We start from the raw sequence: 20389 nt of genomic DNA on the forward strand, positions 1-20389 counted from the left end.
CTAGGCGCACCGACGGGGAGAGATTGCATTGGATAGGTGTAAGGGTATTTTGGTCATTTCATCATTCGTTTCACCTTTTCATCTAAACTACGTGACTACGTCCATACCCCGTGCCAAGAGAAAGTTACGAAAGCGGCTCTGAATTTGAAAACGAGAAAGAATATTATAAATATCAGAAAATATAAGGGCACGTGTATCTTCTGGCTCATCCACGCCGTTCATATATTTTTACAGCCCATTCTAGATTATGAGCCCAAAAAAGAAGAAGATCCAAAGGTGAAGTGGACCACACCAAGGGAAACAATGTGATAATAATACTCACCGTTGAAACTTCCTGAGCCTCTAAACCAAGGGAAAATGTAAATAATAGCTTGATAATAACTTCTGTATTACTAAGAAGTTCTTAATTGTGGGCGTTCAATCTCCATTATTTTCTTTAGGGTGGTCCACCTGAACTTTGACTGTATCTCACCTTTTGCTTCATTTTTTTAAATGAGTCAACAAAGTAGATATATGGATGAGATGAACCATGTACATTATGGTGGGACGCGTTGAGTAGCGAGACTCTCTACGGAAGTGACGTCACCAATTTCTGTGGGCCCCACCATGATGTATATATTGTATCCACACCGTACATCCATTTGTAGAGATCATTGTAGGGTATGAGACAAATTAATAATGAGGCAGATCTAAAGCTAGAGTAGACCCACCACAGAAACAATAGGGAGAGTAACTCTGACCGTTAAAACCTTTCCAACGTCCACCATGATGTTTATTTGAGATCAACTTCTTCATAAGTTAAAACAGATATTAAAGAAAGTAAAACACAAATATCAGCTTGATCTTCTGTGGCTCTTAGAAGTTTTTAATGGTGGGCGTCAGTCTCCCCACTGTTTCCAAAGGTGGAGTGGATCTAACTAATTATTTTGCTCATGCCTTGAAATGATCTTTTGGATGGACGGTGTGGATATAAAAAATACATCATGGTGGGGTCCATAGAACTCGGTGAGGTCACTTCAGTAGCCAGTCTCGCTACTCAACCTGTCACTGTCAGTAGCTAATCCGCGTCCATTACGGTGGGCCCCACCGAGTTACCGCTGGCGATGATGTGACCACCCAATCCGGTTCCAGCTGAGATATCCAAGTGACGAAACACAACATTGTCAGCACTACTGCATTAAATGGGGGTGATATGTGGTCTAATTAAACATAACCGTGGCCATTGGAAGGTTTCAACGGTGAATGTCATTGTCCCAATGTTTCCTATGATGTGGTCCATTTGAGCTTTGGATATCCTTTAAATTTGGGCTCACGTATTTGAAAGAGCTGGTAAAAACGGATGGATGGCTTGGATGAAACAAATACATCATGATGGCCCACCCAATCCTCCACCTCAAAACTCCCGATCTCGTACGGGCCAAAACCCAACAGAGCATTTTTTTTAAATGGTGGTAAACTACTTCCGACCTTGTTTTATTTACGCTGCTCTGAAATTCGGTGAAAAATGGAGGGTATCTTCGTCAATTAGATATCCTTTCTTTCGTAAATCCTCTCTCAGATGTTTCTGACATCTCACACCCGTCTGAGGACTCTACGAGCCGTGTCCGACTCATATATAAAAACAGACTCTGCTCTTTGGATTTTCTCCGCTCGATCTACACAAGGCTTCTGCTTCTGCTTCTACAGATTTTCTCTCGTGCGGATCGAGGTAAGGCTTTCTCAGATCTCTTTTTACATTCAAAACCACTTCAGATCGGTCTTTTTCACGCCAAGATCTGCCAATTTGGCTTTTTTATGGCGTATTCTTTCGATATCTGTAATGTTTTGTAGGTTTGGATCTTCTCCACCTTCCGATCTGCTCAATTTCGCTCCCTTTAGCACGGATTCTCGTTAGAAATCCAATCGGTTTTGATCTGATCGTTTTGTTTTGTTTTTTCTTTCTTTAATGGGTGTTGATCTAGGGAGTTTCTGAGATCAGGTGACTGATCGGATTTGATCGAGATTGCTTGCCGTAATTTTTGAAATTTCATTGGCCTGTGGAGGGTATTTCTCATGATCTTGTAAGAACAAGGATCTGATTTAATTGTTTCGTTGTTCTTTTAAAATTCTTGTAGATTTTTTTTTGAATGGCGAGAAATTCAGATTTAGGTTTCATAAATCGGTAGCTTTTGTTTCTTGATTGACTACGAAATCTGATTTATAAAAAAATATTTTTCAACTGAAAAGTATTATCTGTATTCGTTGATCTTATGCATGCATATTAGATTGAATATCTCAATTGGCAGGACTTCGTCGATCAGCTTCTGCAGTAGGTTGAGATCAGTTTCTTTCTGCATGCTTGCCTCTCCCTTTAGAATCTTGAATGTTGATTGTGGTGACTTTTGTGTTCTTTTGTGGTATGAGATGCAAGTGAGAAGGAGTAGCAAAGACACAAAAAGACTACAGCTGATTGACTTGACTTTGAAAATATGCTTTCAGCCTTATGAAAATATAACGGCCAAGTACCATAACCTTTATCTAATTCTAATGGCCATTTTAATGCTTTTCAAATTAAAGTAAAACTAAAAAAAGTAAAAAGAAGAAAGTCAAATTGCCGGTTGTAATGTTTCAGTGGTTTATTTAAGTCTTTTGTCCTGAAACTACTGTTATTTGGAAAATTGGTTTTCAATTAAAAAGCAGCTGTTATGTATACTGGTACAAAATTTATGAAATGTAATAGTATGGGGACATTTTAGTGTTTTTCTGAAGCCAAGCTTCAAATCCTCACTGAGATGTTTTGTGTTTTCTCTCTTTTCCTTGGTGCAGATTTTTAGCTGTTGACATGGCATCGGCAGCTACACCGACGGGATGGTTGAGAGGAAGAGTTAAAGCTGTTCCTTCAGGGGATTGCCTTGTGATAATGGGCAGTACAAAGGCTGACATCCCGCCTGAGAAGACTATCACCCTGTCCTCTCTTATTGCTCCTAGATTGGTGTGTGCTAAGTCTTTCTGCATCTGTGATCCTCATTAAGCATTTATATTTCTGCTTTAATTTGAATTTGTTTGCCAGCAGGACTTCTTCATGTAATGATGCATAGTTTGTTTCTACATGTTTGTAGCGGAAGTAATTGATAATGATATTTATGCAGTTTCGCAACTGCACCAGTAACTTTGTTTGACTGAGTTGCTTCTTCTTCTCTCTTCTTCTCTCTTCTTCTTCTTCTTCTTCTTTTTTGAAAATTTCACATAGGCTGCAATTCTTTGTTGTCACTTTTGTTCCATGCCATCATCAAGGCAAATTTAAAAAAGGAGGTTGTTGGTTATTTGATATATGATGTCAAGTTTACATGTTAACAGTCATTTCAACATTCCAAAAAAAGTGGCTTGTATGCTTAGTGTTAAATATTCTCATTATCTAGCAGATTACTCAATTTGATGAACTTACAACCCTATGGGTCGAGTCCATACCTAAATCGGGTGGTGCTCTATGTCTCAACCTAGAGATATTTAAGTTGACAGTTTTACTTGTCCTCTCTTAATTGTTGTTTCATGGTGTAGCATCTTGGTACAGCCAGTGACCTTATTTTTTGGAATACTGTTTCATGTGTCCCAGGCCCGTAGAGGTGGCATAGATGAACCATTTGCCTGGGATAGCAGGGAGTACTTAAGGAAACTCTGTATTGGAAAGGTTCTTTCCCTATAAACTTTTCCACCTTGATTTGGTGCCATGCTTAACAATTTCTTTTGGAGTGAAAATTTTATCTAGTTCTGATGTCATGCTCTTGATTATTGCAGGAGGTTACCTTTAAAGTAGATTACACAGTACCATCCATAGGGCGAGAATTTGGTTCTGTTTTTCTTGGTGATAAAAATGTTGCCGTGCTCGTTGTTTCTGAAGGCTGGGCAAAGGTAGCACTTCTTTCTGTGCAAGTTACGAATTAATTCTCATTTGCACCCTAAATATGTAAGGTGAAAGATTTCTTAGCACTTTTAGTTTTATTTTGAATGAATATAATTTATGCAGGTTAGGGAGCAGGGCCAACAGAAAGGAGAAGCTAGCCCTTTCTTGGTGGAATTGCAGCGTCTTGAAGATCAAGCAAAGCAACAAGGTTTAGGCCGTTGGAACAAGGCTAGTGTGCATGTTCTCACATCTGTCTGTTCTGTATATAATTTCTGCAAATTAGAAAATGGATTATAAACCCTTGCCTTGATCCAAGAGGTGATCTTTCCCCACTTTTTGTATCCCCGAAAGTAGTCATTTAGGCCTTCCCTATTAAGGGTTGCAGTGGTCCTTGTTTGGGCTGAGCTGGTTGCTGTTGATTAACTGGGCCTGAAAGTCAGGTCTGGCCCCATGCCCAGACCATGGAAGGTTTGGTTTATGATCCTAAGGTGCTGGCCTCCCCTATTGCTAGCCCTATTGCCTAGTGAAGTTCATCGTTTATCAACATTAAGAAGGTATTCTCTTAATTCGTCTACCAAGGAAGTTGAAGTTGTAGCCTTGCATGTTTGCATGGTGATGCTTCAGGGATCGATCTATTCTATAGTGAAGCATCCAAAGCATAACTTCACACTCACGTGATCTTTGTCAAAAACAAAGTTAAACTTGTATTTTCCTCAAAGATGAGGTATAAGTTCCACCTAGCCTAAAGGTTTTAGTTGACCAAAGAAAGAAAAAGAAAGGAGGAAACAACAACTACAAACATATACTCGGGATTAAGTTCTCATGTTCAATATGGTTGTTTTTTGATGCAGGCACCTGGCTCTTCAGAGTCAGCCATCAGGAATCTACCTCCTTCTGCCATTGGGGATCCTAGTAACTTAGATGCAATGGGCCTGTTAGCTGCCAACAAGAGTCGGCCTATGGAAGGCATTGTTGAACAGGTTCGAGATGGTAGTACTGTTCGAGTCTATTTGCTTCCGGACTTTCAATTTGTCCAAGTATTTGTTGCTGGTATCCAGGTAAGAACTGTGTAATTCCTGTCAAGGTCTCATCAATCTTATACCAGTTTGTTTATTTTATAATTTATACTGATTAAATCTTTACATGTTTACAATTAGGCCCCATCTATGGGAAGAAGGGCTGTGGTAGAAACAGTTGCAGAGCCTGAAATAACTTCTGAAGACACCAATGGAGAAGTTTCTAGTGAAACTCGACCGCCTCTGACATCTGCACAGAGACTTGCGGCCTCCACTGTGTCTTCTACTGAAATATCACCGGATCCATTTGGAAGAGAAGCTAAACACTTCACGGAGATTCGTGTTCTGAACAGAGATGTGAGTGGGTTGCGGTTTTGTGCATAAAATATTCTGTTGCTATTTATGTTCTCAGCTAATCTGCTTCTTGATGGAATTGGCAGGTTCGGATTGTGCTAGAGGGTGTAGACAAATTCAGCAATCTGATTGGTTCAGTATATTATGCTGACGGTGATTCATTGAAGGACCTGGCATTGGAGCTAGTAGAAAACGTATGTTATTTTATTTTTTAATGAACAAAATTGAGTATAATTGTGGCATATTTCCTTTCATAAAATTTATTGTTACCAGCAAAAAGTATAATTTTGGCATATAAAAGCATAAAGTAATCTTCTCTTCAGGATTAATGATGCCCCCTGCTATTTCCTACACTGATTTGAAGCAGATAAGTTCCATTGGTTATTTGCTGAGTTGCTAGGTTTCTGAGGTTGTAATATGTCCTGGTCAATGCTTGATCTCTGATTGATTGAGTTGTCATTAAGGTTTGTGGTATGGGGTTCAAATCCTCTTTTTTTTTTTCTATTGTTTTAGCCAAAAGGATAGAAATTTGTAATCATAAGAGTGCATTTGTCTGTGCCATTGAGTTGCAGATAGTCGTCCAATGAAGACCATAGTCTAGTTACCTCCCATGATAATGAGGGTTTAGCTCCAAATTGCAATCACATTCTTTCAACTTTCCCTTGAGAGGATTGTAACAACAATTTCAGGGTTCTTCCTTATTATGACTACTAGGAAATGACTTTACAGTTTGATCATTGATTGATGGGAAAAATTGGAGTTGGGCGATTTTCTTGTTTAAGCTGATTCTTTGCAAATCAATTCACTTTGCATCCAAATGCAACCTAAGGGTTTGTTTTATCCACAAGGAGAATTTGAGGTGACATTGAAATGACCCACTTTTTGAATTCCTTTTGCGAAGTGAATAGTGGCTATGCTATGCATTTTTATACGAGCTCGTCACATCAGAATAGGCCTAGGTCATAATTTTCATCATCATAGCCTTGTCCATTTTTTATAGGTTCCTTAGATTCTTGCTAACAATAAGTGTCCACCAATGTTCTAAAACATGGAATGGTCCCTGACCTGTCCAGCTCAGCCCAAACTGGTCCAACCAATGATATCTATGTGAATTGTGGATGAATAGAAGGAAAAAGAAGGTAACAGCAGCAAGGAAAGTTGTTGCACAAAGGATAAGATGCCTTTTTCCCAGGAGGAATGTTGCAGGTGTTGGAACTTTACTGAGTGCATCTTACATGCCATTGAAGAAAAGATTGACTTATCCAGTTGGGATTGATTAAATGCACCTGGGTTGTTGGACCATTTGACCTGGATGGTTTGAGTGGTTTCTTGCCCAAACAGGTTTTTATGATCTAATCCATTTTTGTTGGGGAGTTTTGGTCTAGACTAGTCATATCAGCTAGCATGCTCTGGGTTTTAAAACACTGAACCAGACAATTTTTCTTTGTTAGCAACATCTGTAAGGTTTGCAGGGCGACCAACCAACCTATGGGCATGGATGTGCACATATTGTCATTTTCTTAGAATGTCACATTTGATAACAAATTATGTGGCATTTACTGCTTTGGTTGCTTCACAACCATCTGAGACCCCTAGTTTGGTTTTTCTTTCGGGCTCTTATGAAGACAACATGCACATCCCCATCAGTTGTTACATCAATGTGGAGACGCTCTAATTCTATGGGCATGGCGCTGCTATCTTTCCTGTTACTGTGTCTGTGTTCAGTCATCTATATCATTTATTTGGGAGTCTGTGGGTTTAAAAACAGTGTGCCATCACTGACGCTCTGTTCACTACTACATCATCCTTGCTGGATGCTATGTGGAAGATACTGTTGCCATCTATATTTGATCATAGGTGTTCCGTGGTCCATGCAAATGTCTTGTATTTTGTTTAGCCTGATCCCGTGTTGAGTAGCATTTTTGGTAGGGTAATATGTAACTCTGTTTGAGTAGGATTAAGGTTGGGCTTGCAAAAAACCTTGTTTAGTGGTGGCTCTCGGTTGTACTTTGAAACTTCGACACAGTGAAAACTCTTCGATGTTCTTCTCTCGTGGACACAGTCACCGACATGTAAATCCTTGTTCTCGTTTGTTTTGTGCTCTTCTATTATTCCTGTGTGCCGTTGCAATCTCTTGATATAATAATAGGTTCAACACCCAAATTGTTATTCTTGTGCTTATTAGATTCAATCAGGCTCAAGCTTATGCTTTGGTTTTGACATGAGATAGTAGGGCCATAACATGCTTGGGTCTGGTGTCCCGGGGCCTGAACCTGACCCATTGACAGCCCTAGTCTCTAAAATGGGTAACATGTTGGTTGTGCCCTTTCGTAGAGATGTGCAAGTATCTGTTCAGTCCGTTGCTATACTGTCCTTTCTCCCTAGCCCATGTGGTCCATCCAATGTGCATGGAGACAAATATCTCCAACATTTTGAAAATTTAGTTATATTCTCCTTGTATTTTTAGAAAACGGCACTGACTTGATAATATCCTGATTTTTCAAATATCACCAAAGCCCCCGATAATATAATGATGATATGCCAATGTTCACCTGTTTTAATATCAAGAAAAATTTCCCGGAAATCATTTTTAATCTCTTTTTTTACTGCTTAATTTTTTCTGTTTTATTTTATCTTTTCATTTTCTGTGAGATCTCATGAAATTCCAGATAAAAAAACTCAAGTTTAGAAAAATTACGAGAAATTTTTTTCCGAAAATTTGACGGGAAATGAGACTTGTCACCATGCAATGTGTTAGTGAAAGGACACTGATTATTATTATTATTATTTTAAAAGAAAAGACTGTTTGTCTGCATGGGACTGGTGGAGATAGTTTGTACCTTATATTCTTCTATTCTACTCATTATTGGACGTAGTAGTTTCCTCATTACCTAATGCTAACATCTCTACATAATGAGAATAGCTGGGGTTAGAAATTTGTATCCAGATACTTTTTGGAATTGCTAAACCCATGCCTTATTAAATGACATGGGAAGGGTTTTAAATCAAAGGAAAGGGCATTGGTGAAGCCCCCTAGCAACTTGTCCTCAATGAGAAGAGGTTTTGTGCTAGGTCCAAGCTTTTCCATGATGTTACCCATACCATCATTTGGACCAAAAATCAGGCAGCATCTATAAAAATTTCATTTAGACCATCCATTTGTTTTGTATGATCTTGCCTATCTCAGGAGTGAATCTGCCTGATTTTTATGTAAGATGATCTAAGCAATATGGCCCATCTCATGGAAAGCTCAGATCTAGCACATTTGTGGCATGTTAACATGTGCACTAGCATGTAGATGAGCTGGGCTGTCAACACTTGTGGGCTTAGCAAAGCTCAAAGAGACCTGTTTTTTTTCAACTGCTCCACCATCCCAAGTCTTACAAACAACTTCCTCTCTCCATGTGCAATGCACGCCTTGTGTCTACTAGTAAGCTTGTAACTCAAAGTTAGGGGCCTGTCTTTTTATTCGGATGCTAGATGGAGATGCAAGTTGTCCCATCATATTGTATTTGCTTTAGTCACATGCCCTACTTAATGATATTGTTGCTGCATTCTGAGCTTTGAGGTTGAGCACTTATGTAACTACGGTAAACTTGTCTTATTACTTGAATTGCATAGTTTTCTTAATTTTCTGGTTTGATCCTTCCCACACTTTTCATAAATGCATCCACAGATAACATTTTTATTACTTGGGAGGATATAACTTTCCAGAGTGTTGGATTTCTTTTGTGTAGGGGTTGGCCAAATATGTAGAATGGAGTGCAAATATGATGGAGGACGAAGCCAAGCGGAAGTTGAAGGCTGCTGAGCTTCAAGTGAAGAAGGATCGCTTGAGAATTTGGACAAATTATGTTCCCCCAGCAACAAATTCAAAGGCAATCCATGACCAAAACTTCACAGGAAAGGTAACTGACTGTTCCAAGCAATCATTTTGACAAGAGACTTCCATGTGTGTGTGTGTGTCAATGTCTATATATATATATATGTTATGTATCTGAAATTTGGTGTGACCCCTCATCCAACTGGGATGCACACAATGATGGGCTGGATGTTTGAACCACATCTCAGTGGGCCCTATAAACAATCAGGAAAGTTTCAGTGGCTGGGCATCTAGTCTCAACTATTTTGTGGTGGCCCACCCAAGCCATGGATCGGCCTGATTTTTAGGCCAATGGCCCACCTTAGAGGGGTGCATCTAATTGATGGCGTGGATGCCCGACACACATGAAGGTGGGGGCCATAGAGTTCTACCTCATGGGAAGCTTCCACGAGGCCGACCTCATAGCATTAGTGATGGTTAGTGTTTCAAATATCGATACTATCGGCCGATATTATCGGTATCGCACCACTGCGAGACGATATACACGGGATAACCCCGGAAGATACCAACAAATCCCAAATCTAGATATCGGCCAATATTATCATCGATATCGCACGATATATCGACGATATCAGATCCGACCAATGGAAAAAAAAAAAAATTGAATTAGAAAAAAAAAAAGAAATCGAAGAGTACCTGGCTGTAGCGATGATCGGAGGTGGCCCATTCGACAGGTAAGTGCGATTTTCTTCCCATTTTCTTCATCTTCCCTCTTTCTCGGAGATTCCAGCGGGGAATCAGGCCGGATCGACCTTCTGGAAGAAGATTTGAGGAGACGAACTAGATCGGACTACGTGGATGGAGAGATTTGAGGGGACGAATTGGATCGGACTGCGTGGATGGAGAGATTTGAGGGGATGAACCCTAAAATGAAGAGGGAAAGTGAAAAGAGGGGCGGATGGGAAATCGGGTTGCGTACTGAGTTACTCAATACGCTCTTATCGTACTGAGTAAACTCTGTAGGGTCCATTGTTTGGTATATAGTTCATCCACGCCGTCCATCAGTTTTTACAGATCATTTTAGGGGTTGACCCCAAAAATAAAGTATATCAAAATCTCCAGTAGAACATACCAAAGGAAACGGTGGAAGTATTGATTTCCACCGTTGAAATATTTATAAGGCCCCCAATGATGTTTATTTGTCATCCAAACTGTTCATAATATCACAAAGACATGGATGAATGGAAAAAACAAATATCATCTTGATCTAAAACTTCTGTGGGCCCCCAAGAACTTTTCAACGGTAGACTTCAATTCAAACTTTTTCAAGTGGTGTGGTCCACTTGAGCCGTGGATATGATTACTTTTTTTGAAAAAGCCCTGAAATTATATGATAAAATGGATGGCCGGATTTGATAAAATGCATGAATGACAGTGGGCCCCACAGAGTTTACTCAGTACACAGTGTGCAATCCGCTTCGGCGGATGGAAATAGGATTGCGTACTAGTTACTCAGTACGCTTTTATCTTACTGAGTAAACTCAGTTGGGTCCACCTTGAATGTATACGGTTTATCCAATCCATCCATAAGTTTTTTCACATAATTTTATACGTTGAGCCTAGAATTAAAGCATATACAAAGCCCAAGTGAACCATACCACTGGAAATAGTGTTGAATAGTGATTTTGATCGTTGAAATCTTTCTAGTGCCCAAAGTGATATTTATTTCTCATCCACCATGTTCATAAGATGAAAAAGACTTGGATGAAGTGAAATAAAAAATAACAGCTTGATCCAAAACTTCGGTGGCCCCTAGAAATTTTCAATGGTAGACACTCATTTCACACTATTTCCTGTGGTGTGGTCTACTTGATCTTTGGATATAATTTTTTTTTTGGTATATGGAATTGAAATTAACTTTTAAAATGGATGGACGGTGTGGATCAAATAGATAAATCACAGTGGATCCCACAGAGTTTACTCAGCACGCTTAGCATACTAAGTTACTCAGTACGCAATCCGCTTCCCCGCCGATGGGGTAAATGCTTTCCACCGTTGAAACCTTTCTCCACTGATTTCTATGGTGGGGTCCACTCGAGCTCTGGATCTGACCCATTTTTTGGCTCATGCTATAAAATGATCTCTTCAAATGTATGGACGGTGTAGATAGAAAAAATACATCATGGTGGGACCCACATAACTTGGTGACGTCTTGTGCCTCCGTCACTGACGGGTATTCACGTTCGAATGCGTACTCAGTACGCTCTTATCTTACTGAGTAAACTTTGTTGGCCCACCGTGATTACACGTGGTTTATCCACTCCGTCCATCCGTTTTTATTGATCATTTCAGGCGTTGAGCCCTAAATTGAACCATATCCACAACTCAAGTGGACCACATTACAGGAAACAATGTTGAATGAATGTTGACCATTAAAAACGTTGTGGGAGCCATAAAAGCTTTGGAATCCAATCATTATTGTTTTCCTCTGGTGTGGTCCACCTTTGATTTACATCCCTATGATTTATTGTATCAACCCCTAAAATGATCCGTAGAAATGGATGAACGGAATGGATGAAACAAATACATTATGGTGAGGCCCACAAAGCACCGACCATCAGCCATGAGGCTGGTGTCAGGGGGAGTAGCCAATCCGTCTCCTCGCGCACGAGATTGACGGGTTGCGTAGGCAGACTGCCTACCGAAGTGACGCACCAAGTTTTGTGGGGCCCACCATGATGTATGTGTTGTATCTACACTGTCCATACATTTAGGTATATCATTTTAAGGCATGAGACAAAGAATGAGTCAGATCCACTGTTTTCTGGGCCGTAGAAAATTTTTATGGTGGGTGTCACTCTCTCCACTGTGTTCTATGGTGGGGTCCATTTGAGCCTTGGATTTGACTCATTCTTTGGCTCCTACCCTAAATTGATATCTTCAAATGAATGAACGGTGCGGATACAACAAATATATCATGGCGGGTTCCACAGAACTTGGTCTCGTCACTTCTGTAGGGGCTAGCTACGTCTCAGCCTGTCAGTAGCTAATCCGCCTACCACACACAACCTACAAAAGGTGAAAGCCATTGTACATAGGTGTCGTGCAAGGAATTGGTTGTGTTTTCATGCATGACTATGATATATTTATAAATATCATGCATTTCAATTTAAATATAGTTGTGTTAGTTTAGTTAAACATCGCATAACTTAGGACCCTATACAAAGGAAATTTATTATGTGCATCTTTTTTTGGAGATGTTATGATTTAAAAGTGTGTATTAAGGGCCTTTTTAACAACTCTCAAAGTTTCATTAAAAAATTCAACAATTTTCCCAATGTTTCCCCATGTTTCCCAAAAAGTACGATAAACTATGCGATACAAACGATATATCCCGTGCGATAACCGATACATATCTGTATCCCAAGGGTGCGATACATTGTGCGATACCAATATTTTGAACACTGGTGATGGTCTCCTGCAAGTTGTGCAAGCAAATGTTGGGCAATATGGGTGGGCCTGTGATGTGTATGTGAAATCCACTCCGACCATCAGGTGCTGTGACCCCATGCTAGGTCTAGTACCCAAAAAGCAGGATCATCTGTGATTCAGGTGGACTACGTGATTGGAAAGTTTAGGGGGGTATGCACCCTCCAAAATTTTCTCTTGGTGTGGCCCATGTAAATCATTGATGGGCCTAAGTTTTGTCCAGAGGAATAACTTTTCATGAGGCATCTAATAGTTAGCTTTGTCCTGAGGAATAACCTTCCATGAGGCATCTAATAGTTGGAGTGGATTCCGCATAATCATCATGTGGACCCTGTAAAAAATCAAGTATGGGTGTCTCTCCCGACTATTTCCTTTGGTGTGGCCAGCCTAAATTATGGGTCAGCTTGTTTTTGGTCCCGAGGTCTAATGTTGGATGATGCGACTGATAGTTGGAGTGGATTTTACATACACATCATGGTGGGCCCCATAAAAAATTATGGGTTGGCGTCCCCTCCCAATTGTTTCCCTTGGTGTGGCCCACCTGAATCACAGATTTGCCTGATTTTTGAGCCCGGCCTAACATAGGGTCACACACCTAATGGTTGAAGTGTATTTTAGAAACACATCATGATGGGGCCCACCAACCCTTTATTCGCATGGATGGTCTCCCCGTGGCATTGCTTGCAGGAGACCATCTCTCTCTCTCTCTCTCTCTCTCTCTCTCTATATATATATATATATATATATGTTTATTTATTTATTTCTGTCCCTTTCGTTCTTTGGTTTTTTTAAGGTAGTGGAGGTTGTTAGTGGGGACTGCATTATTGTGGCCGATGATGCCATCCCTTTCGGCAGTCCTCTAGCTGAGAGGCGAGTGAATCTCTCAAGCATCAGGTCACCCAAAATAGGCAATCCTCGCAGAGATGAAAAACCGGCTCCCTATGCTCGTGAAGCCAAGGAGTTCTTGCGCACACGTCTTATTGGCCGCCAAGTATGTACTCCAGTCTCTCAATAAATAGTCTATTCAAATTTCTTTGCAAAAAAATAAATAAATTATATTTTTGTCTTTCCAGGTAAATGTATCAATGGAATATTCTAGAAAGGTTGGCATGGCTGATGGGCCCAGTCCAGTACCTGCAGCTGGCTCCTCAGACTCTAGGGTCATGGATTTTGGATCAGTCTTCTTTGTTTCTCCATCTAAGGTTGAGGGTGATGACACAGCAACAGTTCCAACTTCTGAAGGCAGCCAACCAGCAGGAGTAAATGTTGCTGAGCTCGTTGTTGCACGTGGATTTGGCACAGTTATCCGGCACCGAGATTTTGAGGAGAGGTCAAATTATTATGATGCTTTGCTGGCTGCTGAATCTCGTGCTATCAATGGAAAGAAAGGGATCCATTCTGCCAAGGATCCTCCAGTGATGCACATAACAGACCTGCTAACGGTCAGAACCTGAACAATTTCACCTTTATATATTTTTGATAAGTTTCTTGATCCCTTTTAACCATATCTGGATTTACTGTGTTGACCAATTCCCAATGATTTTATTTCCTCAGGCATCTGCAAAGAAGGCCAAAGATTTCTTGCCTTTCTTGCAAAGGAGTAGAAGACTACCTGCTATTGTGGACTATGTCCTGAGTGGTCATAGGTTCAAATTGCTGATTCCCAAGGAAACTTGCACTATCGCCTTTTCTTTCTCTGGCGTTAGATGCCCAGGTCGTGATGAGCCTTTCTCAGACGAAGCAATTGCTTTCATGAGAAGGAAGATACTGCAGAGGGACGTAGAGGTACTGGTTCTGTTAATTTCCTCAAGTTCTTTCATTCTATGCTGTTCATTTTTTTTGGGGTTTGCATGCAGATAGAAGTAGAAACAGTTGACAGGACTGGAACTTTCTTGGGATCCTTGTGGGAATCAAGGACCAACATGGCTGTGACTCTGCTAGAAGCTGGGCTAGCAAAGCTTCAAACTTCTTTTGGCACCGATAGGATCCCAGATGCTCACCTCCTTGCACAGGCCGAGCAGTCTGCTAAAAAACAGAGACTGAAAGTAAGAAACGTTAATTCAAATGGTGCAGGACTGGTTTTTCTTCTGAAGGGTCTGCTTACAGATATTTTCTGCAGATTTGGGAGAACTATGTTGAAGGACAGGAAGTTGCAAATGGTTCATCTGTTGTCGAAAGCAAACAGAAGGAAGTACTTCAGGTGCTTTGTCACATTTGCTTTATCTGTCATCTTTCTTATTTGTTTTCTTAAATCATATAATTTATGTATCTTCCTGGGCTTTGCTTTCAGGTGGTGGTAACTGAAGTACTTGGAGGTGGCAAGTTCTACATCCAAACAGTCGGTGACCAGAAAGTGGCTGCTATTCAAAAGCAGCTAGCTTCGTTGAGCCTTCAAGAAGCCCCTGTTATTGGTGCTTTTAATCCTAAGAAGGGTGATATTGTCCTTGCGCAGTTCAGTGCAGATAATTCTTGGAACAGAGCCATGGTAAGATTGACACTCAAACATCCTTATATGCAGTTGAAAATTGGTGGTAGTCACGTTCGGTAATTATATTTCTTGGAGCGTTTATCTGCTCTGTCCCAGCAACTTGGCTAAACTCTTCTATTCTAGCCGAACCCTTTTCTGAGTAAAATTACAATCTATCTTAACTCTGTGAAGAAAATTGTTATATTAGTCTTGTTTTAAATCTTTAGAAATGCATCCACTTTTTTCGATCCACCAAATTGCCACTGCTTTAATTTTTTTTTTTTTTCATTTAATTTATTATTATTATTATTAAATCCCTTATGGAATAACTATGGCCCTTTTTATTCCTGAAAGACGTGGTCAGAAAATTGAGATTTCTTTTAATGCCTTGGGGTTTTTTTTTTTTTTTTTTTGTAAATATAATTATTGGCATGCTGGGATAAAACCCACAATATCATGATTGCAATATGGACAACTGTCCAAGTTGGGCTACAGGTTCAACTTCGCCTGGCAATTTACCACAAATTGATGCATATTTCTGGAAGTAAAACTAGCACATTTTTGTTTCCTGAAGCAATCTTTCAACCAAATATAAGTCTTGTCTGTTCTTCGGTGGACTAAACCCATATGAAATCTTTTATTACTCTACACAAGTCATAAATGACTAAGGACTTTTTATGTTATCAAATATATGGTTGATCATCACTTCGGCTGAAGAAGAATGAGCCAACATAAAGTGCTGACTTTACATGTTTAGGAAATATATTTTATACCATCAATTTTGCTTTAGGATGTGTTTGGTCACACCAAATTTCATGAACTATTGTTAAAATTTGAACCAAATTAGCCTGATTAATCACAAAATATCATGAAAATTCATGATATTTGCTGCAACCAAACTTAACACACCCTTGGGAATTTATTTATTTATTTATTATATAGGTAAGCTGGGCTTCAACACAAGACCTCAATGTTGGAACACACCCTGTCACGATTGAGCTGCGGGCTTGAACCCAACACACCCTTAGTTATTATTTGCTTTTTAATAGAATTTAGCTTCATCATTAAAAAATGCTAGAAATGTTAGATAGCTTTACCACTCACGCAAGATCTTAGATTCTTTACAGTACTATGAAAATTTCTTTGAACACCTCAATGGTATAAGTTTAATTGATTGAAGGATGAGAAGTGCTTCTCTAATAATGGGTTCGAGCATGTAGCTCAATGGTAGTCAGGGTGTGTTTCAACTTTCAACATTGAGGTCTTGGATTTGAGCGTAGCTTACAAGGAGAGAAATGCTGCTCTGATAAATGTAAATAAAATTGTCTGGTAACTGATGCTGAACCCCTGGTAAATGATGCTGAAACCTTGATCATTGACGTTTGAGTGGATTTGTAAGTTGTACAAACCTTCCACCTAGGTGCTGCTCCCACTGCATATTGTTTCGAGTTGTGCTTTCTCACTTGCTAACATTTTGGAACAGACGCTTCCCTGCTCCTCACTCAAAACTGCTGCTGCTTCCCTCAACCCCTGGTGCAACTATAGGGGATAAAGTCCAGATTCATAGAACCTATTAGTGTCCTGATGCACCAGTATGCATAATGGGGCCCATGGTTAGGTGATCTCGACTGTCGATCTTATAAGCATCCTGAAGTCTGATTAAAGATTCTTAATCGTTCAGTTAAGAGAAGAATACAACAATAGTATCAAATGCCAAGGAGTTGTTGGTTAGAACGGGTGGAAGTGTTTGTTGGGTTATCCTCTTTTGCGATGCATCCTGTAAAATAAAGAAAATCATAGACCCCACTAGATACATTAGCACCCAATAGTTCCTCTTGGTTTAATGATTGTAGTATGATTTTTTCCCTTTAATCTTTTTAATATGTTGATTATCAATTCCATTTTGCCACTCATGGTGACTAACTTCCATTCACATGTAAAAAGATTGTCAATGCGTCACGTGGACCTGTTGAATCTTCAAAGGACCAGTTTGAAGTCTTCTACATTGATTATGGGAATCAAGAATCAATTCCTTACAGTCGATTACGGCCTCTTGATCCTTCCGTTTCCTCTGCCCCGGGCCTTGCTCAACTATGTAGCCTTGCATATATAAAGGTCCCTAATCTGGAGGAGGATTTCGGCCAGGAAGCAGCAGAGTATCTGAGTGAGTGCACCATGAACAGTTCGAGAGAGTTCAGGGCTATGGTTGAAGAAAGGGATACTTCTGGTGGAAAAGTGAGAGGACAGGGCACTGGTGCGATTCTTATTGTTACTCTGGTTGACATAGAGGCTGGTTCCAGTATCAACGCTGCCATGCTACAGGTCAGATCATATGCCTCATCTCTTTACTTTGGTCCATTCATCATCTTTTTGTTTCGTCAAATGAGCAAATGGTCTTTGGATTTCTGACGAGGCTTTGGCTAGATCTAATGTTCTGAAAGTCATATGGGATCCTCAAAATGCAAGATGTTTGAGATCGTAGATCGTAAATCATAAATTTGAAGATCATAAAACTCCTTTTATTATGTTTCATAATATATAGAAAAATATAAAATAATACATTTTTAGTCCATTATGTTTCATAAAATATAGAAAAATATAAAATAATACATTTTTGGGTAAAAATGTAAAAAATAGTAAAATATGAAAAAGGTGGGATATGATTAGGACTTCTACTTTCTATCATGCCACATCACATGACATGCAAAATATCAGCATAATTTTTTTGAAGGGAATATTTTCTTTTATTTTTTTTGAAGGGCAAATCTCAAAATAATACGACAACAAATTATTGATTGTTGCTTATAAACAAATAACAACTGTGTTTTTTGGGCTTCCTACTTCCAAGTTTTGACTACCAAAACTAAAGCCCCAAATGAATAAAAGGTAAATATAGTGAACACCCAGATCCATAGTTCAACTGGCAGACTGAGTGGAGATACCTCGTTTCAACACTTGAGGTCTTGGTATCGATCCCTAGCGGGGTGGCTAACATGGAGAGTGTGTACTAACAAGCTAACCCCCCCCAAAAAAAAAAGTAAATATAGTGAAATCTCAATTTATACAAATAGTCAATCAATTTTGTTGACATCTTCATCTCTCTGCTATAACCATCATCATTGGAGTCATCCATGTATGAAGTATTATGAAATTATACAAAACTTAATAGTTCTTCTTGTAAGTGCTTAGTGCAAGCATGATAGATATTATTTAGGCTTAGACGACCCCAAATAACTTCTGAAGGAAGGAAAATAAGGAGAATAAGTAGCAATTTTACAGGCTACGATTTAGTCCACAACTGCGATCCCTGTTTATTGATGGAATCGTCAGATTAAGTCAAATTGTATGGTTGAAATCATGAAGATTTACCAATAAATCATAAGATCCAATTATTATTATTATTATTATTATTATTATTATTTTGAGAAAGGGATCTAGGCAAGATTAAAAAATTTTCCCCATGGGATTTGAATTGAATTGTAATTCAAATTGGAAATTACAAGTCAGATTTTAACAACAATGGCTACATCAATATTCCAATTTTCTTTTCTTCTTTCTGTCCCTTTTGTGTTTGTTTGTGTGTGTGTGTGTGTGTGTGTGTGTGTGTGTGTGAAGCTGGATTTTGGATTCTGTACTCCAGTTCTGCTGAGCCAAGTTGACCTGGCTGTGTTCCAAGTCAGATTCTGAGTTTTCTGAGTGCTAAATTGGGCATTTTGGTCTAAACACTGTGGCTATTCTTGGATGCACAATATTCAGTTTGATGAAGAGGACATTTCAATATTAGTGAGGTTTCCAAGTATTCATAATGCAGGAGTAGCTCTCAAATTGTGATCGGTTGCTTTCTGGACCACTAGCATAACTTCAATTTTGAGCCCAGTCCCTTTATGAATACCAAGTAAATTACAAGCATGGTTGCTGTCACTTTATTAGATTAGTAACTGCAATTCAATTTGATAGTGCATCCAAACACACCCAAAAAAGAAGTATCATGATTAATAAGATTTCAATCTCATATATCCCATGTTGCGGAATGGTACTAATAACCCAAACTCGAGCCAACAATCATTCTTGTTACTCAGTGTCTTGTTCGAGTGCTGAGTAAAGGCTACTGGTTGCGAAATTACAAGTACTTAGCTGATTTAAACCTGGAAATGGGAGGACTCCCTAGTGAAGACTGATTCTGCAGTTTGTCTTTTTCTATAATCTGCAACTTTTGATGTTTATAGGAAGGACTTGCTAGATTAGAAAGAAGGAAGAGGTGGGACACTAAGGAAAGGCAGTCAGCCCTTGATAACTTGGAAGAACACCAAGCAAAGGCGAAGCGTGAGAGGCTAAAGATGTGGCAGTATGGAGATATCCAATCTGACGAAGAGGACTCGGCTCCGCCTGCAAGGAAAGCCGGTGGTCGCCGATAAATGCAAATCTGGTATTGTAGGTTAGTTTAAGTTATAATTTAAGATAATTTTATACTTGATAGAGAAACTGAGGCTGTCAAAAAAAATGTGGGGAGAGTTAATTTTTATTTACTTCTTTTTTCGCTTTCTTCATTTTTTTCCCTTTCTTTTTGTGAAAAAACGTATAAGGAACATTTGTTGTTACTTATCTCAATAAGGGAATCCTGACAGTCTGCCTCTCTCCACTCAGAGACTGTAGAGGCCCTTAACATGCGGTGGTTTTCTTAATGGCTGTTCCAGTGCTGCTCCTACATTATTGGTGTATTTTACCTTGTTTCTTTTTTTTTTTAAAAATTTCCCCTTTGCATCATACAATATTAGCAAATTTCCTTGCGTTGTAGTTGTAGTCATTCTATCCTTACTGTTTCATAACAAGTATTTGAAATATTGTTTTCTGGTGTTGTAGCTGTAATCATTCCTGGTGATGTTGTTGGGATTTCCAAGCTAATGGTTGATAAATATACTCAAATTGGAAAAATGAACATATACTGATGATCAGTGTGTTTTTCCTAATTTAGGAAAATAAAGGGAGAGGTGGATCTCCACATGGCCTAAGTTACAGAAAACATATGATAGGATCACTAGAGAGTTAATCTGGTTTCTGTTGAAAAAGAAAAGAGTTTCAAGAGGATATATTTGACATAATTAGGGATATGTATGAGGGAGCAGCAACAAATGTGAGAACCACTAGTGGAGAGACAGGTGAGCTATCAATTACTATAGGGCTTACACCACAAGTCAGCATTGAGCCCGTATCTTTTTCAATTGGTCATGGACTAGTTAATGGGGCATTTACAACAGGAGGTCCTGAGGTGGATGTTTGCAGATGATGCAGTTTTGATTGATGAGATGAGAGGGGTAAACACAAAGCTAGACGAAAGGATGCTTTAGAATCCAACTGTTTTA

At 39.3% G+C, this 20389-nt stretch overlaps 1 protein-coding gene across 1 annotated transcript; it reads left to right on the top strand.

Annotated features, from left to right (window-relative positions):
- Nucleotides 1–1548: 1548 nt before the first annotated feature.
- LOC131246503 (ribonuclease TUDOR 1-like) lies at nt 1549–19711 on the top strand. The gene is made up of 17 exons (XM_058246699.1): nt 1549–1708; nt 2806–2971; nt 3593–3667; nt 3775–3888; nt 4004–4108; nt 4732–4938; nt 5038–5253; nt 5337–5444; nt 8988–9158; nt 13356–13553; nt 13636–14004; nt 14117–14347; nt 14419–14607; nt 14682–14762; nt 14853–15047; nt 16974–17351; nt 19256–19711. The coding sequence occupies exons 2-17, from the start codon at nt 2822–2824 to the stop codon at nt 19442–19444; spliced, it is 2976 nt and encodes a 991-aa protein (XP_058102682.1). The 5' UTR covers nt 1549–1708; nt 2806–2821; the 3' UTR covers nt 19445–19711.
- The last annotated feature ends 678 nt before the right edge of the window (nt 19712–20389 follow it).

The sequence above is a fragment of the Magnolia sinica genome, chromosome 5 (assembly GCF_029962835.1).
Source record: "Magnolia sinica isolate HGM2019 chromosome 5, MsV1, whole genome shotgun sequence".
NCBI lineage: Eukaryota > Viridiplantae > Streptophyta > Magnoliopsida > Magnoliales > Magnoliaceae > Magnolia > Magnolia sinica.